Raw genomic sequence first — 27336 nt, 5'->3', positions numbered from 1 at the left:
ACACAATAATTGAAGATAGTGGTAAGTGCTGCAGATGAAGGCTGATGTGAAAGAGTGACTGGTTTGCAGGGAGAGGGGGTGTACTGTGGATTGATGGTCAGGGATGGCCTCTTGCACAAAGCGACATTTGAGCTGAGACCTGGAGGACGAAAAGGAGCCAGAGAAGCAAGGGTCTGGGAGAGTGAAGTTCAACAGCCCCGAGGTATCAGTGAGCTTGGCATAGTCAGGGAGTAGACATAAGGCCAGTCTGGCCAGGCATGTGCGTGAGGAGGAACATCGTTTGAGATAATGAGAGAAAAAAGATGGGGCACATACTGCAGGGTCTCGTGGCCAAAGGAAAGGAGTTTGGACTTCCTACTAAATATGTTGGGAACCAATAGGCCTGTTGGGTGGTGAGTGTAAGCAAAGGAGTGACAAGATCTAATTACTATTTTAAGAAATCACCCTGGATTCCATATGGAGATCAGCCTGGAGGGGAACAGAGAGGGAAGCAGGGAGACTGTGGCAGTGGTCCAGGGAGGAGAGGACGGTGGCTTGGACAGGGGCAGTAGCAGTGGAAAATTGGAGAGAAGTGATGGATTCTGGATATGTTCTGGAATTAGAGCCAACAGGACTTGCTGATGGCAGAGATGTTGGAGAGGGAAAAGACAGGAACTGAGGGTGAGTTCTCTGGCCTGAGCAACTGGAAGGGCTATTTACCAAGAAGGGGAGGACTGGGGAAGGAATGGTTTTTTTGGAGTTAGGCAAGGGCAGGGGTTGAGATTTTGGCCCTCAGGTTCAAGATGCCCATTAGATTCCAAGTGAAGAGGTTGAGTAGGCATTTGGATATAGAGTCGGGAGCTCCAGGGAGAGGTTAGGACTAGAGATAAAATTTGGGAGTCACCTACATTTATAGTATTTACCTTTTGTGTATTAATAGTTTATAAGCATTTTCATCTATATTCCATCCTTTAACCTTTATAATTCTAGTTGGTATTGTTATTTCTACTATACAGAATAGGAGATTGAGAGTGAGAGTTGTGAGTAGCTTGCTGGCCTACTACAGCCTAGTGTTGGCAGAGTCAGGGTTCAAATCCAGATTTCTGATTCCAAGTGCGTTGCTCATTCTGTTAATTCCAGTTGAGGTGTTTCTTTTCTCTTTTGATATCCCATTACCACTCTGCCCCCAGGGTTGCCATATTTCCTGAGATTTCCCCTTGGAAAAGACACAACCTTTCCTTGGGACAGAATTCTAATATTTCTTAATGTTATATTTAGTATTGGTAATTTAAATATTAATTCTAATATTTCCTTAATGAGACACAAAATTCCCTTTCTTCCTGGATAAGCAGCTTCACATAGCACTCCTCTGCCACCACTCCAGGGGAAGCACTATTCTCACATACCTTGTTTTAGAAATGTCTGCCAAATCCCCATATTAAGATATACTCCTACACAGAGCTGTGTTTTCAGGTATTCCTGTCTTTCTAAAATCACCTCATTGTAAAACACTGTCCCCACTCCCTTCTTTAATTGGTCCTCTGGTCAGGCTTGGTAGCTTTGGTTAAAATCCCAAATCTATCAAGAATTTGAGCATATATAAGAGGAAGTAAATTTTTGAGTTCTCCACTTCTCCCATTCTCCTGATTCATCTGGCTAGATGTGATAGTTAGAGCCAGAAGAGGAGGGCTACTTGAGGGGAGTGGCTTGGACAGTACTGGCGGGGAGCTGATTTGGAATATTCACATGCAGCAGGCACAGCTGGCGGCAACTATATGGAGCCGTGCAGCCCAGCCCTAAGTGTGGGACCCAAAGATGAGCTGGATGAGGCCTGAAAGAGTTGGATGCCAGCAAGTAAAAATGTGAATGAAATGGAGAATAGTCCACAATGTCGGTTATGCTATTGTGGTTGTCATGAAATGAGCTGATGAAAATTTCATGTGTCTCACCGTGACTCCTACAGTGATTTCTTTCTGTTTTGGTCTAGATATACACCAGTGTAAGTGCAGTAGTTAGTTGAACTTAGTTTTTACTCTTGAAATATAGAATTGTTTGGAAATTACATATATATATATCTATATCTATATATATAGGTAACATCTCCTGCAAGGTGACACACGTGTGTTCTCTATGAGAAAATATAAAGATTGTTCTGATGTAGGTCATCTTTATGCCCATCTCTTTTTGCCCCTTCCATTTAGAGCACTGAATTTGTTATTCTCAGTGTTTAGAAAGCGATGTGGCCCTGCCGATGGCCTGATTTTTGTCTTTTGTTAAAAGTTTACTTTGACAAAGCTGTTATTAGGAATCCTTCTTGTATATGCATACTACGTAGATGGCATTTCTGTACCTAATGCCTCTTAAAATATCCTCTCTAACAATTAAAGGAGACTTGAAAATTTAGTTTCACGGAACGTGAGTGTCTCTCCTGCTCAAGCCTGTTCACTTCAAAGGTGGTAGGATAATTAGTAGCTAAATGAAATAAATGTGAAGAGGAAGCTAAACATCGGTAGCTATGTGTTCTATGTTATAAAAGCTCAGCAAGAAGATTGAAGAGGCCGCAATAAGTGGGTGACCTGGGGCAAGAGAGTCAGTACTAAGTAGTTGGGAGTCAGCATCAGTGCTGTGTAATAAGCAAAGCTTGAATGTAATCGATCAGACAGAGAAGCCCCACTGGAGAAGTGAAAGTGTTTGATCAGTAGCTGTTAAAAATGTGACAGACCCAGTAAACAGCATCACTTTCTGTGACCTGGGTAATGGAGGAGGACCAAGCAGAGAGAGCCAAGCGTGGAGGAAGGAGAAAGTATTCCATAAGGAAGAGGGTGTCACAATTAACGTGAAGACTCCTCCAGCCTGAAAAGCAGGTAATATCCATTCACAGCACACTTTTTAGATAAGGGAATTCCAACATAGTTTTCCAATGAGAAATACAAAGAATTTTAATGAAGTACATTCGTCCTTTGGGTCTTTGTGAGGTCCGTTGCGCATCTCATCAGTAAATGCGCAGTGAATCAGCTCCCCCTCAGAGGAGCTGGCCTCTGGTCAAGAATCTCGAGAACAGTTCATCCTTTAGTAGTATGCAAAATATTGGAAAAGGTGAGATGATTTAGTAATAACCTGTGCACCAAAGTTATGAAATTGTTGTGTGTTTGTTTACCAAGGAAGGAAAGTTTAGTTTTGTTTTAAATTCGGGTGGCGGTGGGAAAATATTAGAACCCCAAAATCTTGATCTCCTTTCCCAAGTGTTCTAGACTTCCAGGTACTTCAGAGTGAAGCCATGACTTACATAATAGATGCATAATGATGCTCCACAGGGGAAAAGAGAGCAGAGATGGGTCTGGAATGTTCTTCATGTTTTCTCTTCACATTCTTCCTTGATCAGCGTTATAGATAGAGTTAAAGATAGGAAGACACATTCACATAGAATGCTGATTGGAGTCATGTTTGGAACTAGAATTCTCATTAAAATCAAAATAAGTTATGTAAGCCTCTTGAACTTTGGCATAAGTTCTATATGAAGGGAGCTCATCAAAGGCAAACACTTTTATCTAGAGCCTTGCTTTCTATGATGGTTAGAGCATTTATTAGAAGGGTGAGCAGATTTCCTGCTCAGTTGGGTTTTTCGTTTGTTTGTTTTATTTTTTAATCCTTTAACAAAAATTATCTGTCAGCCTAAGGAATTCCCCAAGTCAAATTTCATTTCATTGCTCAGGAAACCAAATTATTATATTTCCAGATTTCCTCTTACTTTTGCTGCCATTCACAATGAGGGAGGAAAAAGTGGACTCCTTTGATGTAGGGGGAAAAAAGGCAAATATATCACTTCTCTGAAAGAACATTTCTCAGTCTCTCATGTGAAAAAGGATTAGCACCTCCAACAAAGGTCCTGTAGATCACAGAATCGGCAGCAATACCAAACAGTATTCCAAAGGGGAGGAAAAACTGTATTTGAGCAAGAGTGTTTGTCCTGGCAAACAGAAGCTTTTTAATAACTGCAAATCTGAGATAATGGTATACACTCCTCAGTATCGCCCCCTAAATCCTCAGACAGCTAGTTTAAGTGCAGTGAAGTCAAACTTTGTTTTAAAATAGAAATATAGTCTTACTAAATGCAGTTTTTTCACAGTATCAGTTCATAAGGATTATGCATTTATGGATCACATTGTTTGGAAGGTTCGTCTTTGGCCCTCTCTTGTTCAACAAAAGTTTCATTATAAGGTCACTTGCCTCCATTTTGCATTAATAAAAGTTATTCAGCAACCTGTTAAATTAATTTATTAAGATACTAACTGAATGTTTATTAGAAGAAAAAAAAGTGTACCCTGACTTTCCAACACATTAAAGAATCTTTATACAGTAGGTATGAAGAGGCTGTGGGAAGTAAGAAAATATTCATTTGTGTGTGGCAGAAAAGCCAAGAGGAAAGTTTGTTTGTTAAACAGGGCTGGGCAAAAACTTTGCCTTTTCCAGACCTTCACTTGTTATTTCCATTCTCTATATTATGTTCTCTAAAATTGAGAGAATGAAAAGACTCTGATTAAAGTAATAATAATAACACCTTATACTCATGTAGCACTTGAGACTGTCTAAAATCCCCTCTGCTAGTCTGAAGCTTCAAAGTCTGGATGTCTTTGGCTCCCTACTTTGCTTGATCCTGCTTGAATGAAAGACTCCAAGTGGGAGGGGAGAAGGGGGCCCGATGGAGCTAACAGTGTGAGCCCCAAGATAAGGTATATGATGCCAGACAATCCTTCAGAGTTTTGTTCCAAAAAGAAGTTCTGGCAGCTCTTACTTTAATGTTTGAAATCAAGGTGATTTTGTCCACATAGACACCTCGAGAAGATTTTATTTAATTTAGTTTTTTAAGAACAAATTTTGGTCTTCGGTAGCTAGCCAGTAACCCTCTGACCTTTCAGTAAATATCCAAGTAAAGCTTTGAAATTAGGGTGTTTAGTGTTTTATGGCCCAGAATAAAAATCTCCAGTTCTGTTTCCAAATAGTGTAGCCTCAACACATTTTATTAAGCTCTTGACACATTCAGCCATGTGTATTTTGTAAAGTTCCTATGGTTATTGTTTTACAATAGCTGCTTCCAGAAGCATTGTAAGGGTTTCAATTAATCAGCCCTTTGTGTGCTTCAGACTATGCAAATTTATCACATCAAACCATTCAACTGCTCATGGGAAAGCCGTGTAAAAACTGTATTGTCTTCTAGCGCCTCCTCTCATTTAGAGTGATGTTTTAATAAGAAAGCTAATCAAGTTTTCTTATGCATTATTTATCTGTTAACATGTAAGGAAGAGCCGAATTAGAATTATGTCAACCGGGATCTGGCAAGTGATGTGCTAGATCTGGAAGCGGTTCAACAACAGAACAAAGCTAATATGATTCAACAGTTTTTGTCCCCCCCCCTCCCCCTTGGGATTATTTACGGTGGTGGTGTGAGAATAAAAGAAGGTTAATTCAATAACTGGAAAGGGGGAAAGGGGGAAAGGAGGAACCACCTGTGTTAGCCGTCACGTTTCGAGTTAGAGATTTACATTTCTGAATACGTAAAGGCTTACCGAGATGCATTTGTTCAAAGTAGAAACATTTCTTATTTAACACGAACAGTCGAACTTGAAAGCATTCCTCCTGCTTCTTCGGCCACCGTATTCAGCAGCAGCAAGCTACCCTGCCCTGGAAATCCGCAGCCCAGGTCCTGTGAAGCTCTGAAGTTGTTAGGAGACACCATCCTGATGGTGTGAAATGATCTGAACAGCCTGGCGGAGTGAGCTGCTTTTCGGTCTCTTCAGCCACAGTTAGTGCAACTGCATCTGCCCCTTCCATTCATTCAGTTGGTCTCCTTTGCGTTGCTAGTTTGCTTCCTGCTGAGAGTAATTAGGTTTCTTATATAATAATAATTCCGTGTATTTAGATGCCGCCTTTCTCTGAGGACCTTAAAGTACCTCTCAGACATTAGCTCATCTGTTCTTCTAACACAATTGCCTCATGAGATAGGTGCTAATTCTTCCCATTCCAAAGACCAAACAGCTAAGGCTCACCAGAAAGTGGTGCTTTATCCCGAAGGTAACGATATCAGTTGAACAGCACAGAGACAAATTAAGGTCACCCAGTTCCAGGATGTCCCACCCTACACAGGTCTGAGCGTCCAAGGGGTGATGAGCCCGTTACAGATCACGTCCCCCCGGCCCCCATTTATGAACCTCATTAATACCGGGCATTAATACAGTGATCACTCCTTCACCAAACACCAACCCTCTTCTTGCACTAGGACTGATAGAGAAGCATCGGAACATCATTTCACCTTTGCTTAGTGACAGAGTGTTAAACTGCAGAAACGAAAAGTCTTGTCTAACGTACTCACAGAAAGTAAAAGTAGGCAGTTTAGAGTCTGATTACTGTTATTTCTGCAGGACATACTGCCTGATTTGCTCTGCATCTCTTAGAGCATTAGAACGTGGTAAGCTGAACTATCCAGGTGTTTTCATGGTCAGTATTCAGTTAGGCTCCTCTGCGTGGGACACCTCTCGAGTGGACTCAAGTCCCTGAACCTCTTCGTATCCCCCGCCTCCGTCACAGCATTTGTCACGCAGCTTATTTATAAACTGAGGGCATCGAGGGAAATGATTCTCTTTTCTCACTCAGAAAAGGAAGAGTGAAAATATATATCAACCTGAGAGTGATAAATTTAATCCAAAAGTGGTTACATAGAAGGTAGACTTGCTAAATAAACATTTTTTAAATTAAAAAGTGAAGCAGAGTGTGATCCTAAGGGGAGACCTGGCTATCAACAAAAGAGAAAACCCTTTGCTAGCTGGTTCTCAACACGTTAAAGTCACACCAAAAACAGATCTCAGATTAAAGATGTTATTACAGTTGTCTTTTGCCAGTTGTTCCTTGCTTTCCTGTCTTTATATGGTAATGTAATGCTTTAGTTTTCTTATCTTTTTTCTCACGTTCTTACCTTTTTTTTTTTTTTTTTCCTATTTGGATTGAGATGGATCCATTACACTAAGACTAGTTTTTTAAAAAGTCCACAAATGACTTTTGAACAAGTGAGTTGCTGTTTACAATTAGAAATACTTTCTAAGAGTGATTTATCAGATTAACTGGACTTTTGCTGGGTATTCTTAAAATGATTTACGTGTTCTGCGAGGCCACAGAAATAGAAATAACAAATTGGTGTAAGAGCCTCCAGTGTAGGGGCCGTGACCCAGAGAACCGTGGCAGTGGATCCCCAGATTTGCCTTTCCTGTGTGGCTTGGTGGTGAGATTTGTGGCTTCCTGAGACTCCCTAAATTCTTTACCTTTACAACTTGAAATTAAGATTGACGGTGATGGAGTAATATTTTATTGACTGGGTATCTGTAGAACCTTTCTGCTCTAACTTTCTGTGTTCCAGTTTTTCCTTATTGTCTGTTTTCATTTGTTAAAAGTTCAGTAGTGTAATCTGTGGTCTAATTCCCATTTGGCCCCTATGAGGGCATTAAGTGTTCCCGGGCCTGTTAAACTGGTGTATTTGCAATTCACTGCCAGGAGGTTGTGCTATAAACAATGGAGTCGAGACACCAGCATGAGCCGGGGGATGAAATTTTATTTTAAAATCTGAAATGCTGTGTAAGCATTTAAGGTATGAATCAGTAATTGTTTCACAACAGCTTCCATTAGATATGGTTTATTTGTAGTCCATCCCCTTTTCAAGGATCCAGGGGAGTGTTAACACACTGAAGCGTACTGCATATCATTTACATTTTTAAACCAGTGTTAAAGGAAAGTAACTATAACTTTTAAGAGTTCTAAATATTGGAAGAGATTTTTATGCCTCTGTCCCTGGAGAAACCAGAGTTTTAATTTTTCATTTGAAAAATAAGAAAAAAACCTTCCTACTTTAATTAAGGATTTGAATAATTCTGAAACAGAAATACCTTTAAAAAAAGAAAGAGAAGTCTGGTTCTAAGATTGAGAACTCTCTTCCCCCCACCAAGTGAATTCAGTAAAATACAAACTTTAAAAAATCATTTGTCTAATTTGAGATTTGAGATCATCAAATTCTGTCTAAATATTTTGTTTTAACTTCTAAGCTCATTATGGTTTCTTTGTGTTAACTTGTATTAAAATCTGTCAGCTATGACTGGTCTCATAAGCACAGTCAGCGGACCAGAATAAGTTAATTATTTACTTGTGTCACTAGTGCTCTTCATCTAATGAAATGCACAGCTGTGTTAGATCTGCAGTTGGATGTGTAGCTTCCATTGTTCCACAAGTCAGCAGAGGGTAGAAGCCGCAATGATGGAGAGCCCTCAGTTCTTTCTGCTGTTCTGGCTTTCTGTGTCGATTTCATGGATCTTTTATCATTCACTTTCACACAAAACAAACAACACAGGCCTGTCTGCTATGGGAACCATCTTGGCATAGAAAAGGGTTTTCAGAGCCTAAAGTAATTTTAAGTTAGCTAAGATTTAATTTTTGGCTTACAGGTGCCCTTGATTCAGATGTGGCCAAAGCCATTCCTATAAGGGCATGAAAAAATCTGTAAGTGACTTATATAACCAATGTATTTTTAAACTGCAATGTCAGAAAAGGGCTGATAAGAAAATAACTTCCTAAGAAAGGAATCTCTATACCAAATATTAATCAGATTTCAAGCAGAGTTATTGGAGATTCAGATTTCAGGGGAGGCAGCATTGCTTTCATTTTAATAACAAAATGAAGTTAAATTTGCTTGATTAAACTTGTCAACTAAGACTGAGAATACAAAATGCAAATCATCCCACTCCTTACCCTCCCCCAATATGAGTATGTCCTGCTTCCGCAGTGGGTTTCTGTACCTCCTGCACCTCACTCCCACCTTCTCTTGTCGGGGATGAACAGGCAGCTTCCTCTTGAGCAGACGCCAGCATCCCCCTGTGAACTGCTGCTGAAGGGGTGCCGAGGCTTTTCTTCAGTTTTGTTTTTAAGGGATGTAGCTGGACCTTCCACCTCCTCACCAGCCAAAGTGACATTCTCACCCAAGCACGTCCCCGGGACTGGCCTCTTTAGGAATTGCTGTTTTTAACATTTTGTTCACTGCTAAACAATGTTGTTGTCGGTTGCACCTAGATTTACAGTTTGATGTCTTTCAGAGTAGATTTCCCAGTAGCGCTAGTGTTTTGTCAGATAATTTCAGTGTGGACAAGATGGATTTTGGGAGGGGAGAAAGGAGGGTCACAGACTCTGCTTGATTTAAATTCTAACACATTGTAGCTGAATTTGAAATAAAGTGAACTGAATGTTTCTGGGCTTAATGTAGGAAAGCATATGTTCTTTATAATAAACAATACAATTTCAACCAAAAAGGCATGCTCTAGAATTCAACTTCATAAACCGAATTACCATATTGTTCGTAGCCACTGGAAATCTGAACATGGATAACTGATGTTAAATAGGCAGATGGCACTCTTTTTCTTTAGACTTCAGGTCTTGGTGATTATAACATGCACAAAAATTTTATTTTAAAATAGTTTGAGTAATTATGTAGAAATCAAACTGAGGAAAGAAACATTTCTTTGAGAACAGTTTCTTTTCAATAGGTGCAGATGGTTGATAACTTTGTATACAAAGGAAAAGAAATTTCATGTTAAGAAATATAAAAGCATTTTTTTCTTGGTCCAATGCCATTGTACACTAGCTTTCTGATTTTGAATTAGGTAGCTTGTGGTGAACAATCTAAATTGTACCCGTGTAGTCGTTCTACCAAGAAAGAAATCAGAGGCATTTAAAACTATTTAAGCAATAAGATCCCTTACAGGTTAGAATAATATTTAGGGAGTAATAAAGTACAGCTAATTTAAGAGACCATCAGTAGAGTGGAGAGAGTTGGTGGGGTTTGGTTTTGTTTTCATTCTTAGAATTTCTAATTCCAGCCTTCCAAGAGTAATTTGGCATTTAATTTTCTTGTTCAACTCTACAACTTCAATCAGAGGTCGCTTTTCTAGCGTGCCGTAAGCTATAGGAATTGCAGTTCCCTAGGGCAGCTTAGGCTCGGCCAGGGGAGCCCTGGCAGAAACCAGCCCACCAGCCAGGGCTCGGCAGCTAGTAGGTAGACCTGTCAGCACATCAGCCACTCACAAGGACTCCTTGTCCCAGGTTTTAAAACCACAGTCTAAACACATCCCTTGCCCAGTCAGTTCTGGTGGCCAGAGAACTCGCGTTCCTGTGCTGTGGGTACGTTAGGTAGCAGATCACAGACTGGCTGACAAGGAGCGAGATTGCCGCTGACTTGCAGCGTCAGGTACGACGACGGGGCTGGGGCGTGGGGAAGCCACTGCTCTCCCCTGTCTGGGGCAGGAGAGGCCGGGCAGACGGCCTGACGGCACGTTGGGTGTCATGCCAGAAGGCCGACCCGCAGGCTGCAGTGCCTTTCTGCAAGGACAGTCGTTTTTGAACTGTTTGTGTAGCAGGATTGTTGAAAGTTGCTTTTATTACTCTTAATGGAGACCACGGAGAAGGTTTGAGAGCAGTGGAAATAGAGATGGCAGCGGGGAGACCCCAGTTAAGTACTGTGCTCTTCCTTTCTGCCGGTCGGCTCTACGTGGCATGAAATCCTCTCTCCCTCAGGTGTTTGTGGCTTGATCGTCCCTCAGGAGGACATGCCATTTTGTGATTCTGGCATCTGCCCGGACATCATAATGAACCCCCATGGCTTCCCATCTCGAATGACGGTCAGTACGGGGTTTTTTTTGTTTTTTTTGTTTTTTTTTTTGGTTTTTCTGTTTTAAGAAGGAATGTTATCTTTAAAAAAAAATAAATTTATTTATTAATTTATTTTTAGCTGCGTTGGGTCTTTGTTGCGGCGCACGGGCTTCTCATTGCGGTGGCCTCTCGTTGCGGAGCACGGGCTCTAGGCGCACGGGCTTCAGCAATCGTGGCACACGAGCTCAGTAGTTGTGGCTCGCAGGCTCTAGAGCGCAGGCTTAGCAGCCACAGTGCACAGGCTTAGTTGCTCCACGGCACGTGGGATCCTCCGGGACCGGGGCTCGAACCCGTGTCCCCTGCATTGGCAGGAGGACTCCTGGCCACTGCGCCACCAGGGAAGCCCAGTTAGTACGGTTTTCAGAGGTGCTGCCTATAAGGAAAAAGGCAGGCAGTTGGTTTGTAGTGAGCGGAGGAGTTGGGGCCCTGAAACTGATTTTCAGAAAAGGCCCTTTTACCTCTTGCGAAATAAATAGGTCCCTAGACCCTGACAGTGGGGGCTAATCTCCTCTACAGAGGGGGTGTGGAGAGGTCTGGGCTTCCCTTCGAGAGCAGTCTTCTGAGTGATGAACTCACCCCTCAACAGAAGAACCCCATGTATCAATGTATCTCCGTTTCTGTGGTTACCATTTTGTCATCCTGGCTCTGACACTTACCAGCTGTGGGACTTCAAAGTTGCTTAACCCCTCTGTTTCCTCAGATGTAAACTGAGGGAGGTAATAGTACCTATCCCATCGGGGTCTTGGAGGCATAAACTTAGGTCACAGTAAGAGAGGATAAATACTTGCTACTACTGATTTATCACTCTTATTAATAGTAGTAGTCTTATAATCTTTTGGAAGAAATAGGCCAGAGCTAAATAAACAGACAGAATTCCTAAACCACAAGAAGGTGCTCACTTAATTTGTTCGCATCCCACAGGTGGGAAAGTTAATAGAGCTGTTGGCGGGCAAGGCCGGCGTGTTAGACGGCAGATTCCACTACGGCACCGCGTTTGGAGGCAGTAAAGTGAAGGATGTGTGTGAGGACCTCGTTCGCCACGGTTATAACTACTTGGGGAAAGACTATGTTACATCTGGCATCACAGGGTGAGTATGTGTTTAGACGTCATAAAGGAAGATTACGATTTTATTAAAGTAAAAGGATAAAAGTAAAAATACGATAAGGCATAAGAGCCCTTAAGATATACGGCTTTACTCCTTTAAGAAATCTGATACAAGAAAATCCAGGTTTATGGTGGACGTGGCAGCTAAGCTATGGTGGTAGTGATTTTGCAGTATGTGTATATCACATCAACACGTTGTACACCTTACATGTTGTTATTTGTCAATTATATCTCAGTGAAACTGGGGGAGGGGAGAAAAGAAAGTCCAAATTTAGAAAACTAATAAACTAAGGAGTGCTCTTTTGCCGATAAGGCTCCCATTTAAAAAGTAGAAAGATCTTACTTACCAAAATAGGATTTTGCACAGCTTTTAAAGAACACGTCAATTGTCTATAATACAAAATCTCTTAACTGTTGGCCTTTCTCGGCACCACTATGATGAATATCAGATACCTAGTGCTCTGACAGATAGCCTGAGGCCTAACATTTGCCCGTTCATTCACCAATGATGTGTTAAACGCCTAACATGTGCTAGGTTCTAAGTATGTAACAGTGAACAAAATAGACGGGGTCCCTGACCTATGGGGCTGACCACTGAGATTCGTTACTAGACATTAAAAAATAAGACAAAAGGTAACTTCTCAGCAGGGCCTACCCTGACTACTTACTTTAAAACCACAACTCAGTGTTGCCCATTTCCTGCTGTATTTTTCTCTGTAGCATTCATCATTATCAAGTAATGTGATAATACCATATAATATCATTATCTGTCTCTCCAGTGGGAATGTAACCTACATGAGAGCAGGGCTTGTCTCTTTTGTTTACTGTTTTATTTCCAGTGTCTAGCACAGGGCCTGACATACAGCAGGCACTCCATAAATGTTTGTTGAATAAAGGAATGAAAACAAATCAATACAAGTACAAATAGCTCTCACCAAAATGAAAGCAAAGAATAGGTTGGAAGACCCCTGTGAGGAGGTGGCTATTTCAGTGGAGATACGAAGGCTGAGAAGAGACATTTGGAGAGTGTTTCACGCAGGGGAGAAGCGTGTTGAACACCTGACAAGGGGCAGAGCTTGGGAAGTTCAGGGAAGTGGAAGAGGCAGCGTCTGCAGCCTGAGGGGAGGCTGGAAAGCAGCCTGAAGGGAGACACAGCAGAGCGCTGGGTCTTCCTGGTTCCCTGGAGAAACAGATGTCCCTGAGGTTACCCTGAATGATCAGGTTTTCAAACCTGACTCACACATGGTTTTAAAGGATCAAATCAGTTGCTTAAATTAAGACCCACTTACATATTTTATGCCAGATAAAACTCTGGGACATAGCACTTATGCCCCTCTTCTGAGGTTTCAAACTGCTTGAGCACAAGTGAAACTCAGCGTGGAAGCATGTGTGAGAACACAGAGTTTGATGTTAGTGCTGCAAATAGACTATCCAGTTATGATGAAAATGGCCAAAATCTGTATCTGTTAAAAATATTGCCTGCTTTCTCAAATGACCTATCTAGACTGTAATAATGTGGATTTCTTTAGTTGAGGTGTTCTAGGAAATCGCATTACAGGATAAGAGTGATGGTCCATTTCAAAAATGATTCAGTGAAGTAACTAAGGTCCATTTCAAAAAAACAGTTATCACTGCTAAACTGATCATTTTAGTCTTTGCTTCTCATCCAGAAATAATGCAGTAGTTGACCAGAAAGTATGCAAAACCAGTGAATCAATTTGGTGGCCCTTCTGAACATAATTTTACTGGAAGGTTTGGATGGGTTGTGCTCTGCTTCCTATGGACAGCTGTAGGCTCTGTCTTCACCACCTTCCCCAGTGCCCCCAGCCAATAAGTGGTTTCATTTATTTGCCATTCATCTCAGTTGCAAAGTTTGAGAAACACTACTTTAGCTTGTTAGTTGAAAGTTTCATAAAGGGCTTACAAACATATTCACCCACCAGCTTTCATCCCTTGTCACATTTTCGAGCATAGCTAGGAGGAAAAATTGCATATGGCTTTATTCAGTTAATGATAGAATGGCATTAGGTGACAGAGTTCTAGAAATTCTACTGTGAGCAGCCATACAGTGGAGGAATTAGAATCATTTATTATTAAAGCTGGAAAGAACCTTAGTCTGGCCCCCTTGTTGTACAACTAAGAAAACTGAGATAAAGAGGTCTTTATCTCAGGGACTTTATGCAGGGACTTCCCTGGAGGCACAGTGGTTAAGAATCTGCCTGCCAATGCAGGGGACATGGGTTCAAGCCCTGGTCTGGGAAGATCCCACATGCCTTGGAGCAGCCAAGCCCGTGCGCCACAACTACTGAGCCTGTGCTCTAGAGCCTGCAAGCCACAACTACTGAGCCCAGGCACCGCAACTACTGAAACCCGTGCACCTTGAGCCCATGCTCCGCAACAAGAGAAGCCACTGCAATGAGGAGCCCGTGCACCGCAATGAAGAGTAGCCCCCACTCGCTGCAACTAGAGAAAGCCCACGCGCATCAACGAAGACCCAACGCAGCCAAAGATAAATAAATTTAAAAAAATAAATTTATATTTTAAAAAAAGCTTTCTTTCCACTGTCAAAGCACTTAAATATTCACTCTCTTTTAAAACTCTTACTACAGATTTTCTAAAGGCTCATGAGTCAGCTCTGTGACAGACGTTTACTGAGTATCTGTTGTGTGCCAGGCAGGGTTATTAGTGCAGGGGCCGCAGCGACAAGGAGATGAAGTGCTTATTCTGCGGCGTTTACTTCTGGGAAAAACAGGCGATAATTAGAGAAATAACAAATGTGTACTTTAATAGCAAACGGTGACAAGTGCTCTGAAGAACATAAAACCAAGGTGAGAGTTGAGACTGCACTGGCACTGTGATGCTGGGGTGGGAGGAAGGCGCCTCTAGAGAATGTGATTGGGGCGCATCTCTTGGAGGAGGTGAAGGGTTTGGCAGGGCCATGTGAATACCTGGTGGAAGAATGTTTCAGGCAGAGCTAACAGTAAGCGCAAAGGTCCTGGGGCAGACGGGCTTGCTACATTTGAGGAACAATGAAGAGGCCAGTGCTGCTGGAGTAGAATGAGCGGTGAGGAAGGGGAATAGCAAATGAGTCAGGTGGACAGGAGCCAGGTTGTGTTAAACCTTGTGACCGTGACACAATATTTGTGTGACGCAGAGTCTGAATGTATTGGGAAACCATTGGGAATTTAGAGCAGAAAAATGACCCGCTATGATTTATGATTTAGAAGGAATCACTCTGGCTTGTTGTGTGAAGAATAGATTGTTGCGGGAGAAGAGTGGAAGCAAGGAGGCCAACTGGAGTATTGTCTGCGGTAGTCCAGGCAAGAAAGGGTGGTGGCCTGACGAGGGTGGCAGCAGTGAAGGAGGGACTGTCTTGTTCACACTGTTTCACAACCTGTTTAAATTTTTTTTCACTATTTTTTTAATTGAATGAACGATTCTTTAAATTCTATGGTACTTTACAGTTTTCAAAAGTTTCACACGTGATTTCATACAATCCCATAATAACGCTTTTCTCCTACCCCTATATTGCCCCTCCCCCTTCCCTTTCCCCACTGGTAACCACTAGTTTGTTCTCTATATCTGTGAGTCTCCTTCTTTTTTGTTTTATTCACTAATTTGTTGTATTTTTTAGATTCCACATTAAGTGATATCATACAGTGTTTGTCTTTGTCTGACTTATTTCACTTAGCATAATGCCCTCCAAGTCCATCCATGTTGCTGCAGATGGCAAAATTTCATTCTCTTTTATGGCTGAGTAGCATTCCATTGTGTGTATATGTGTGTGTGTATATATGTGTGTGTGTGTGCGTGTGTGTATATATATATATATATATATACATACATATATATATATACACATATATATACACACGCACACACACACACATACACCACATATCCGTTCATCTGTTGATGGACGCTTAGATTGCTTCCATACCTTGGCAATTGTAAATAATTTTAAAATTTGTATGGAAACACAAAAGACCCCAAATAGCCAAAAAAATCTTGAGAAAGAAGAACAGAGCTGGAGGAATCGTGCTCCCTGACTTCAGCCTATACTACAAAGCTGCCATAATCAAAACATTATGGTACCGGCACAAAAATAGAGACACAGATCAATGGAACAGGATAGAAAGCCCAGAAATAAATCTACACACTTATGGTTAATTAATCTATGACAGAGGAGGCAAGAATATACAGTGGAGAAAAGACAGTCTGTTCAGTAAGTGGTGCTGGGGAAGCTGGATAGCTACATAAAAAAGAATGAAATTAGAACATTCTTTAACACATACAAAAATAAACTCAGTGGATCAAAGACTTAAATGTAAGACTGGATACTATAAAACTTCTAGAGGAAACATAGGCAAAACATTCTTTGACATAAATTGCAGCAATATTTTTTTGAATTCATCTTCTAAAGCGAACAAAAGCAAAAATAAACAAATGGGACCTAATTAAACTGAAAAGCTTTTGCACATCAAAAGAAACCATCAACAAAACAAAAAGAAAACCTACTGAACGGGAGAAGATATTTGCAAATGATATGACCAATAAGGGGTTAATATCCAAAACATAAAAACAACTCATACAACTCAACATCAAAAAAAGCAAAAACCCGATTTAAAAATGGGCGGAAAGGGCTTCCCTGGTGGCGCAGTGGTTGAGAGTCCGCCTGCCGATGCAGGGGACACGGGTTCGTGCCCCGGTCTGGGAAGATCCCACATGCCGCAGAGCGGCTAGGCCCGTGAGCCATGGCTGCTGGGCCTGCGCATCCGGAGCCTGTGCTCTGCAAGGGGAGAGGCCACAACAGTGAGAGGCCCGCCTACCGCAAAAAAAAAAAAAAAAAAAATGGGCGGAAGAACTGAATAGACATTTCTCCAAAGAGCACATGCAGATGGCCACCAGGCACATGAAAAGATGCTCAACATCGCTAATCATTAGGGAAATGCAAATCAAAACTACAGTGAGAATCACCTCACACCTGTCAGAATGGCTGTCATCAAAAAGAACACAAATAACAAATGTTGGCGAGGATGTAGAGAAAAGAGAACCCTCATACACTGTTGGTGGGAATATAAGTTGGTGCAGCCACTGTGGAAAACAGTACGGAGGTTTCTCAAAAAACTAAAAATAGAATTACCATATGACCCAGCAATTCTACTCCTGGGTATATATCCAAAAAAAACAAAACTAATTCGAAAATATACTGCACCCCAATGTTCATAAATTTTTATTTCTTAATTGAACAATGCATCTTTTATTGCATCCATGGTACTTTTATATTTTCAGTTCTAGCATATTTGTTCACTGCAGACTGAAAATCACTCTCTTCCATTCATTCAGTCATAAACTTGTTCATAAATAAGGGCCTGCCAGTGATGAGTCCTAGAAAAGGCTGTCTCTTGTTAGCCCAAACTTAGTTTCTTAACCTAAAACTCTGACCTTTCTTGCAGTGAACCCTTGGAAGCATACATCTATTTTGGCCCCGTGTACTATCAGAAACTGAAACACATGGTGCTCGATAAGATGCATGCCCGGGCCCGGGGACCACGAGCTGTCCTTACCAGGTAAGAGAAAAGCATTTATAATGTGGTTAAGTCTACCTTGCATTTCTCGGATATAGCAATAGGCAGATGTCAAAATTTGGGGTGTTAGGCATCAAAAATCACATATGTCTGATTAAAATGAAAAAATAGCAACCAATTAAAAATCAATTCATAGGTACAAGAGCAAGCCCACCGTAGGTCTTGCCAGTAGTCTCCTCACAGAGTCATTTGCATTTAAATATGTTTAAATATGGTCCTATTTTACAAGGTTCAAGTATATGAATGTAGGTACACTTTACATGAACACATATCGATACATCTGAATGCTCCCATGTGTACACAGAAAACACATACATACGTTATTTGGTAGCGAGGCCACAACTGTCATTTTTTAAAACTGTTACGGGAGCATAAGGCACCTGTACTTGCCTGCTTATTAGAAGAAGCTCTGGGAGGTTAAGGTCCCCATGTGCCCTTTCACCAGTGTGTCCTCAATTCCAAGCACAATGTCTGTGTGTTGATGAATGGGTACAGTTGTTGGGGAAGGGAATTATAAATACTAGGTTTCACATGTTCTTAGTACTACATCTTCCAGTTGGAGAAGCAGGGTCTAGGGCAGTGGTTCTCACCCAGGGGCGATTGTGCCTCCCAGGGGACATTGGACAATGTCTGAAGATATTTTGGGATGTCACAACTGGCGGGTGGCGAGGAAGCTACTGGCATCCAGTGGGTGGAGACCAGGGATGCAGCTGAACATCCTACAATGCACAGGTCAGTTCTCACCACGAGAGTGACCCGGCTCAATCTGGCAGTAGTGCCAGGGTTGCCAGAGAGGGTGGGCCCGAGGAGACATACAGACATGGATGTGAACTCATCTCCACCTTATACCACTTCCACCAGCCTTGGACACATCACTTAGCTCCTCTCGGCTTCAGTTTTTCCCGTATATGAAGTGGAGACAGTAATTCCCACTTTGCAGCATGCTGGTGAATGTCAGATGTTTTAAAATAGAATGTATACAGTGCCAATTCATGGGAGAGACTCAACAAATAACCACTCCCCTGCTCACTCTGACCTGGCACTGCAACTCTCCCCTGAATGCTGTCCGCTCCAGAACTTCCATTTCACTTACAACATCCAAAAACTATTTCGGGGAATTCTCCGGTGGTTAGGACTCCGCGCTTCCACTGCCTAGGGCCTGGGTTCGATCCCTAGTCTGGGAACTAAGATCCCACAAACCGTGCGGCACGGCCAAAAAAAGCAACAAAACAACAAAAACAAAGAAAAACTATTCAGAGTAACACATTTCAAAATATGTTTCCTATTTTTTGCCTTGTGTAAAAAACGTTGCTGCTTTAGAATTACTTTTGGGTATTCCATATGAATCTGCCTGGAGTGTATTTGTAGTCTGATCTCAGTTGGTTAAAATCCAAGTTTTGGGTTCTGCCCACATGTGATCAGACCCCCTTCACTTGTCCAGTGACCACAGGTGTAGGGATGCCCCCGACTCCCACCCTAGATAAAAACATAGATATCGTGCTCAGTTATGAAGTGGCTACTATACTGTGTTTATTTAGACCTATTTGTAAGTTTTTCATAGGTACATTTTCTTTCAACAAATAATCTACGATTTGATTTCCCATTGTAACTTTCAACAACAGAAGGGAACATTTCAGCATGTGCTGGTGTACACTGTGTTTACCTTCTTAACTCTTTGGGAAACTGGAGGCAACAACAAAGATTAAAAATGCTATGGAATGAAGCAAACAAGAGGTTTATAGTCCACTCCTGCTCAGACTACCTCTAAGGACTGTCACTCCAAAATCAACCAGCCAGGGAACTCACTTTTTTCTTTTTCTCTTTCTTTTCTTTACTTTTTTTTTTTTTAAATAATTTCTGTCATCAGTACCTAGGTGGGATCTAGGTGGGTTTGCGTGAGTTGTTTCAGAATCCCCTAATTTTACCTAGATCTCTGGGTCTTGGATTCCTAACCTTTTAAAGTATTCTCAAGCCCAGCAGATACATAAACCGCAGGGAGTCCATTCAGGGGGCTAATAGCTTCCCAGTTCTCATACAAGAAGGAACGACCTGAATGGGACACACAGAACTTCCCCAGTCTCTGGGGAACCTCCCATCTGGCTCAGGTACTCCATCCTTCCAGATGATTCCTGATCTATTCCAAGTTTTATAAAACTCTCTTTGCTTCTTTCCATGCTTAATTTATTTCTTAATAGTAAAGCTCTTCCCTGGAGCCCTGGCAATAACAATTGGGGACCCACGTTTCTTCCATAGTGCGTTCTGCTTAGTTTTTCTGCCTTTAAATAACAGAACTGAGACATCTTTGAAAGTACTCAAAAGACATTCTCCCCTGATTTGAGGACTGTACTGTGCTAATAATGATGAAAGTGATGGTAATAGTAATGCTAGACTGCTGTTTTATATGATTATATATTAATTTATTATTATATCCCAGAAGACTATGTAATTATTATTTCTATCTAATAATAATAATAGCAACCACTAGTGTTACATCTCTTCTCCTTTAAGCCTCTTTGGGATAGGTTGTCTAACATGCGTTTTACAAATGAGGCTGAGAGGCTGCGCAGCCTGCTTTGGGTCACTGTCTAAAAGCAGTTTGAATCCCGGTGAGCCCACTCTGAAGCCTTGTGCCCACTCTGAAGCCTTGTGCTCTTAGCTAGCATGCGACGCTGCCTCTTTGTTTGTTTAGTATAATAATAACACATTTGTCTAACTTGTTTCGAAGGCAACCTACTGAAGGTCGATCTCGTGATGGTGGTTTGCGTCTTGGAGAAATGGAACGTGACTGTTTAATCGGTTATGGAGCAAGTATGCTTTTACTGGAGAGACTGATGATTTCAAGTGATGCCTTTGAGGTTGATGTCTGTGGGCAGTGCGGACTTCTTGGGTACTCCGGCTGGTAAGTGGATACCACATGTCTCTCATACCACATCCCTTGCCTCTTAAATCACAGCTCAGAGTTTGGATCATACCCACATATTCTCCAGCCTTCCCCATCCAGACATTCCTGGAATTGGGGATTCTGTATGTACATGCTTAGTTTGTCTGCCTAATAATGTTCTGCTGTCTACAGCCACTAGAGTTTAAGCTCCCAAGGAGACTTTGTTTTCTTTTTGATATTATCTTGAGTACCTTTTATAACACTATTTATCTGTAAAAATACTAGCAGATTCAGAATTACAGCATATTTTAACTAGCAGCCTTTAATAGAAGACGGTGTTGAATGCCCTCGTTTAACCTCAAACCCAAAGAACCAGGTATGTTGCCCCAGCTCTTATAGCAAGTTGGTGACAGAGCCAGGACGTTGTCTGTACTCTCTCTGCTTTACACTTGGACTGTGAATTCCATGAAGACAGAGACCATGTCTGTCTCAGTCATTCACTCAACAAACATTTAGTAAGAATCTGCTAAGTCCAGACACTGTTCTAGGCCCCAGAAATACAGTGGGGAGTAAGACGGATGAATGGCTGCTCACAGGGAACTTATCTTCTAGCTCATTCTAACTCCAGTCTGTCTTGTTTACCCCTGCTTCTCCAGCCTGTGACCTGGTTGATGCTAAATAAAATATAATTGCTTAGGATTGTCAATAGGTAAATTATGTAATTCATAAAATTTGTAATTTCTGCGTAGAGCTCAGTACACAAAGGCCAGCTTAAAAGATGTTGCTACATATTTTTTTGTTGGTGTTTGTATAGTTAGAACACCTTTCCTCCTTGTAATGGTTCCACTCTACCACCAAAGGGCAGCTGCTCTGTTTAGGGTTAGTCATGATCCAGAGCCCCGAAGTACTCCTATAGGCAGGAGGGCTGGTAGTTCCGCAGTCTCTACTCAACTCTTCCATCAGAAATGAGGTCTAACAAGTATATAAGGCAGATGCTGCAGGGACAGGAAATAGCCTCAACTCCCTCATCAGCCCTCACCCACCCTCCCAGAGCCCCTTTTCCCTGGGCAGGGGTGGGGCATCCTCAGAAGGACAGGGTTAGGCCCAGATGAGCGTTCATTGCCAGAGTCTGAGGAATACAGAGGTCACCTTTTTCCCATCGAGCTCCCCATCAAAGCCTCCTTCCAGAGAGAGCCCCAACTTTTTGCCGTCTTACGCTGCCAGTTTCTTGGCGAATGAAAGCAAATCAAGAGTCGGAATGAGTGAGCTTCTTAGAACACAGTATACACCTTGCTAGTTAAATGACAAAACCCTTTAGCCACTTATTTTATGATTTTCTTGGTGTAGAAGAGTTAATGAGAAGAAATCATTGTCTGTTTCTTCTTGTCTGTGAAGAAATAGTTTCATTTTAAAAACTAACGCAAGAGGTGGCTATTTGCAGTCCGTCCCTTTCATAAGGTGGCAGGGATGAGGTGACATTATTCTAAGCATAAGCCTGGATGTTTCTTATATCAGGGACATGGAGCAGATGTTTCCATTCTGAGATGTCTTTTTGTCTTTTGAAATGCATATTGAGTTTGCATTTTATTGTCCTGGTTATGTAACAGCAGCAACAAAAAAGTATAATAGGAAGGTGCCTGGAACCTAGGTCTTAGGTCTTCAAAGTTGGCACAAGGATTTTTAAGTAATTTATTTTGAAAAGCTGGTACAGAGGAGTCATTTTATTAAGAACAGGGATCATGAAACTTCAAAAAGAGTTTCCTTTGCTTCTCCATTCTCCTCACATTCCCTCCCATGCCCCCTAACGGAAGAAGAAAGAGAGAGAGAAAGGGAGAAAGAGAGAGTGAAAAAGAAAGGAAGCAGTAGACCAGCTTCCTTCATGCACTTTGAAAACCTTCCCCTCTATTCCTCTGAATACTCAGGGAAACTAACATAAACTGTCATTGATGCCACCGTTATTCTGTTAAATTCATATCTCCTTTCCTGCCTCGTTTCTGTCTCATTTAGAGGATCATCTGATGGCAGTGCCTGATTTGGAAGCTCATGTGTTCAATGTATATTGTATTTGAAGTCCTTTGACAGAGGACTAACTCAGGTTACACTGTTTACGGGTCTTTACTGTCATGAAACAGACCTGGATATGCCATGTGCCTGATTTTGAGTGGCCTCCTTCTACCCTGGTTGCCAGCAGACAGCAACCCTCATCCAGTCTGGTCGCCCAGCGGCCTCTGCTCGTGCTGCTTTCTGGCAGAGGAGCACAGTGATGCCGTCGTTTCCCGTCGTTACCTGATCGTGGGTGATGGGTTGTGTGGGAGGGAGCACGGGCGTTTGTTGGAGGAAGTCGGTCTTTCATGAACAGCACAATGGAGGCTGAGTAATTAGAGCAGTTCAGAACCTTGAAACGGGCCTTTTGTCAGTGATTTGCACATTAGTAAGGCATTGCTATGGGGATGTTTACAGCAAGACTGTTGTTCTGCAGAAGACGTGGAGGGCCTAAGTCACAAAAGAGAGGACAACTGCTGAGAGAAGAAAATCCCTATTAAGATAATTAGCTCGTAGAGGATATTTTACTGGACAGTCATTCCTCATGTGAAGCCACAGCCTCCTTCTTTTGCTGCTTTTCCCTAAAAAAATCAGTTTATTTTATTGTTGTTTGGGTCAAGTTTCTTTCTTTGGAAATCTTTCAGAAATAGGGTAAAAATTTTAATATTTTTCTTTATGTGTATATATATACGCATATGCATGTATGTATATACATGCATTGGAACATTTTAAATGATGGAGAAATATTTAATAATAGAGAAGATTAGTGGGCTTTCTGGATTATGAATCAGCACATATGGAAGTTTTAAGTGGATTAGCTTGACCTGAAGTCACCAGGTAATGTACTGGACAGGAGAATCAGCAAGAAGTTGCCCCAGTTAAATCCATTTCTCCAGTTTAATTAAAGCATGAACATGATTCCTGGATAAATTAGATCAACCCAGGCACATTAAAAACATAATTCTTAAACTATAATGCATTAAAGAGGTCTTTAGATAATCTTTTAGGAAAAAGTCATCCACCATGTTCCTGTTATTACTGTTGATGGAATCAAATCTCCACAGTGCTTGTCAAGGCCTCTGCAAGTCCCCTAGTGGGGACACGAGCACAGGTCTATCATGGCTCATCCCTTTTCCATACTCTTCTCCTCAAGAAGTTCATATCTGCATACTCACTCACCACCATATTCAAATTCTCAGCCTTAATGCTTTTCTTTTCTAAAATAATAAAGCTTTATTTTACTGATGGTGAAAATGATCCCTGCTCTTTGTAAAATATTCAAAGTTATAAAAAATGTTAATGATACATATATAAAGAAGAAATACAAACAGTCACACTAATTCCTGCCACCCACAGATGACCACTATTAACATTTTAGTGACTCTTTTGGGGACATCTCTGTTTGTCAGTAGTCCTGTACCCTTTTTTATTTTCAGTCATGAGCCCTTTTGAGATTCTGATAATAGTATAAAAGTAAAAATATGTACACCAAAATATCTTGTTACATATGATTTTGGGACTTCGTACATTTACTGAAACCCATCTGAGGACCTCCCCCCTTGTGATCACACTGTTTAGCAAACTGCTTTTTCTACTCCACAGTGTGTCCTGGACGCCTTTACATTTCACTAATGTGGGTCTACAGCATCATGTTTAATGGCTGCACAGGATTCTTCTGCATAAATGTCCTGTAATCACAGAACAAACTGCTTATTGGACACATGAGCCATCTCCTGCTTTATGCCGGAGTAGTATGCATATGCTACTATGCGTTATAAGTAGTGTGACCGTGAACATTCTTGTGCACATATTTTGCCACTTTCGTGATTACTCAGTGAAATAACGTGTGTCTACGTTTTTAACACACATTGCCTTACTGCCCTCCAGAAGGGCCTTTACCGTTCACTAAGGAGTCTCGCTCTAGTCCCCAGTCAGCACTGACTCTTCTAAGCCCTGGTTGCTGTTCCTCTTGCACTCATTTTGCCCCCTGTTGACTGGGATGACCTAGTTTTCTACATATTAAGTCTCAGGATTTTTACTGGAAACCTATTGTCCCACATGCCCCAGACCCTTGAGATATAGGGTAAGGTCCTATTTTGGTCTGAAACCTGAGAAAATAATTCATTTTCTCCCCAGGGACCCTTCTTTAGTTGTAGCTATTGACTAAGATCTAGGTTCAGTTCACTGGCTCTTCCTGAAGGAAAAGAAAATCCTAATTGGAAGAGCAGGCACAGTGGTCAGGAGCAGGTGCTGTTGTGAGGATTAAATGAGAATGTACGCACACGCACACAGGTTCCTTGGTTTCGCACAAGGGCCAGCGCGTTGTTCAGTGCAGTGGCTTCCAGGGCTAAGAGAAATAACCACGCTTGAAGAGTGCTGGAAAAATAGGTAGCATTTGATCGGATACCACCTTTCTATATGAAAGTCTTCTCTTTCCCATCACATTTCAAGCATTTCAGTGACAGAAATCAAATTGAGCATCTTGTCTAGAATAGTATAGAGTAGTAGGTGCTTTTCAAATACATGGACATGGATTCAATCGGTTTGGAACTCTTTCAACAATAAAAAACGTCTAAATCTGAGTAACTTTCAGATGGTTCAGATTTCTGGGCCTCATTCAAAATAAATACATAGGCAGGTATTTTGCATTTTAAGGAGAAAGGTCTAGAAGTGTGGAAGTACTGATTAAAATTCCATGCTTTTAAAACTGGGGGAGTGATATTGTTTTGTTCTTTCTTGTGCTGCCTTGGATGCTTCTTTTTATTTTGGGGGCACATACATACATATTTGATAGTGTGACTGAACACTGAGGAATAGAAAATGAATGGACTTGATAGGATAGTCATGGAATTTTCAGAGCAAATCCTCACTTCCTGTGTGCAGGCCTCTACCTCTGAGTTGCTGTCCGTCTAACACAGCTGACTTGGGTTTCAGGTGCCATTTCTGCAAGTCGTCCTGCCACGTGTCCTCCCTGCGTATCCCGTACGCCTGCAAGCTGCTCTTCCAGGAGCTGCAGTCGATGAACATTATCCCCAGGTTGAAACTGTCCAAGTACAATGAGTAAGGATGGAAAAAACGGTTATTTAAAGAGAATAGTCGGTATGCTAAACACAGTGGAAAGCAGAAGGGTGGAAGGGATGAGGACCACTTCTGCTCCCGGGAATAATTCCTTTGAATGTTCTCTCTCTCTGCAAAAACAAACAAACAAACAACAACAACAACAACAAAACCCCACAAAATTGATGGAGAGGTTTTTTATACATTAGGAGACTGGCTGAACAACCTCAATCAACGAGCCTCGGGCCACGGAGGAGGTGCCAACGACATGGACTGTAACAAAGTCTCTCATCCATGTACCGAATGTGATTCACAAGTGGACATGACCTAAAAGATAAATAAACTTTTATTTATGTTCTGGTATCTTGAAATTTACTCATGAGAAAGACCTTCCTCCTTAAAAAAAAAAAATGTTTGGGGTTAAGTAAAACTCAGATTCTTATGAAGCTGGAAGGACGTGAAGAATCTTTTTGAGTTGGTTGACTCGGCCTTTGTCCAGGAGGCTGCTCTGAGCAGTATCTGAAGGAAAGACAGCTGCGGGAAGCTGGGAAAGCGAATGGTAAGAGGGTTGCGGTTCTTATCTTGTGCGGTGAGGAGATAAATTTTCCCAACAATTGAACCTTGTCTGTATGTACCCAACTTTTTAATTCTAACCTTGGTAAAGATAATAAATGTCTTCCTACCATCTTAAGCAAGTTTGCCAAGGATGTCACATTTTCTTAAGGACTGCTACCCTTCTGAACCTCCATGATCGTACCATACAATAGTATTTATTGAATATCTGAAAATAATTCCATGGATGCTCCATAAGTTTTCTGTCCTTTCCATTCCTGCCAGGCTGTTAGCTGTCCATTTTGTTTTTAATCTGACAGCCTTCTTCATCCAATTCTAGGTTGTTCTTAATTGCTGTGCCCTGAAGGCAGATAAATATTTGTGTTAGGGATTGTTTATAAAATAAGTCAGAAAAGCTTTGAGTAGTGGTCTAAGGCTGCACTCCCAGCATGTCACATTGAACATGTCCCACAGAATATTAATAGATATCATACACCAACAGGAATCAAGGTCCAGTGTCAAATAAGGTTGAAAAACTGCATGTATCCCAGTTAAACATACCAAGGACTTTTTCAAAGCCTTTACCAAGCTACTGTGTGCTGGGACTCTTCAAAAGAGGGAGCCAGGCTAGTCACTGACTTGAGAACCCAACCTTGACAGTCTCACTCAGGTGTAAGAGTCCTCGAGGCTTCACAGGACACGCTCCAGGGGAGTAAACCTTCCCCAGACATCTCCAGGTGTCTCCATTCCCTTCAGGGACTCAGAATTTCGAGGCCAGAGGAGTTTGAATGCCCAGATCTTCGGTTCTGTCGGTGGTTCCTTCCTTGCATCTGGCTTTGTCATTCTCAAAAGTGATGGTGCCTAAAGATGACTGAATTAGATCGAATGTATATGTACTGCACTTTGTGGGCCATGTAAGGAGCTTTGTAGGGTGATTCTGACTGTTTCCCGTTACGTGACAACTCCACTTATCAACTCTGCTGAAGACTCCATCGCCCCGCCCTGTGAGGCGTGCCACGTCAGTGAACACAGGGAGGAGCTGCCAGCGCACGGCGTGCTGAGTGGCATGGGGGTTGTGTCACAGAACTCGGTACCTCGCTTGTGTGAGGCCCTGTACTGAGGAGAGAAGGGGCAGGACATGACCTCTGCCCTAAGGAGCTCAGAACCCAGTGGAGGAGGCCAGGACCTCAGCTAGGAACGCTGTCCCTCAATCAGTGCTAAGGCTTAACCCCGGCAGTGCTAAGGGAACTCCGAGGGCAAATGATTAGCTGTGCTCTGGAAATTCAAGTACACTTCACAAGCGTGATTATGCCCTTTATACAGCTAAAGAAACTGAGGCACCAGGACAGGATTAAAGACGCAGACATAGAGAATGGACTTGAGGACACGGGGAGGGG

The 27336-nt window shown here is 41.9% G+C and overlaps 1 protein-coding gene across 2 annotated transcripts in view; it reads left to right on the top strand.

The window, feature by feature from the left end:
* Window positions 1–26078, top strand: part of POLR3B (RNA polymerase III subunit B) — a 120766-nt gene extending 94688 nt beyond the window's left edge. For both annotated transcript variants that reach the window (XM_081249645.1, XM_081249646.1), the window contains exons 24-28: window positions 10579–10682; window positions 11635–11801; window positions 17275–17388; window positions 20132–20305; window positions 25265–26078. In XM_081249645.1, the coding sequence (XP_081105771.1) occupies window positions 10579–10682; window positions 11635–11801; window positions 17275–17388; window positions 20132–20305; window positions 25265–25394 (689 nt within the window). In that variant the 3' untranslated portion in view covers window positions 25395–26078. The remainder of the gene's footprint in view (window positions 1–10578; window positions 10683–11634; window positions 11802–17274; window positions 17389–20131; window positions 20306–25264) is intronic.
* Window positions 26079–27336: the final 1258 nt, after the last annotated feature.

Source organism: Mesoplodon bidens, assembly GCF_964165515.1.
Source record: "Mesoplodon bidens genome assembly, chromosome: 11".
Taxonomy (NCBI): domain Eukaryota; kingdom Metazoa; phylum Chordata; class Mammalia; order Artiodactyla; family Ziphiidae; genus Mesoplodon; species Mesoplodon bidens.
The sequence above is the reverse complement of the archived record's forward strand: the minus strand, read 5'-3'. Positions and strand labels throughout refer to the sequence as shown.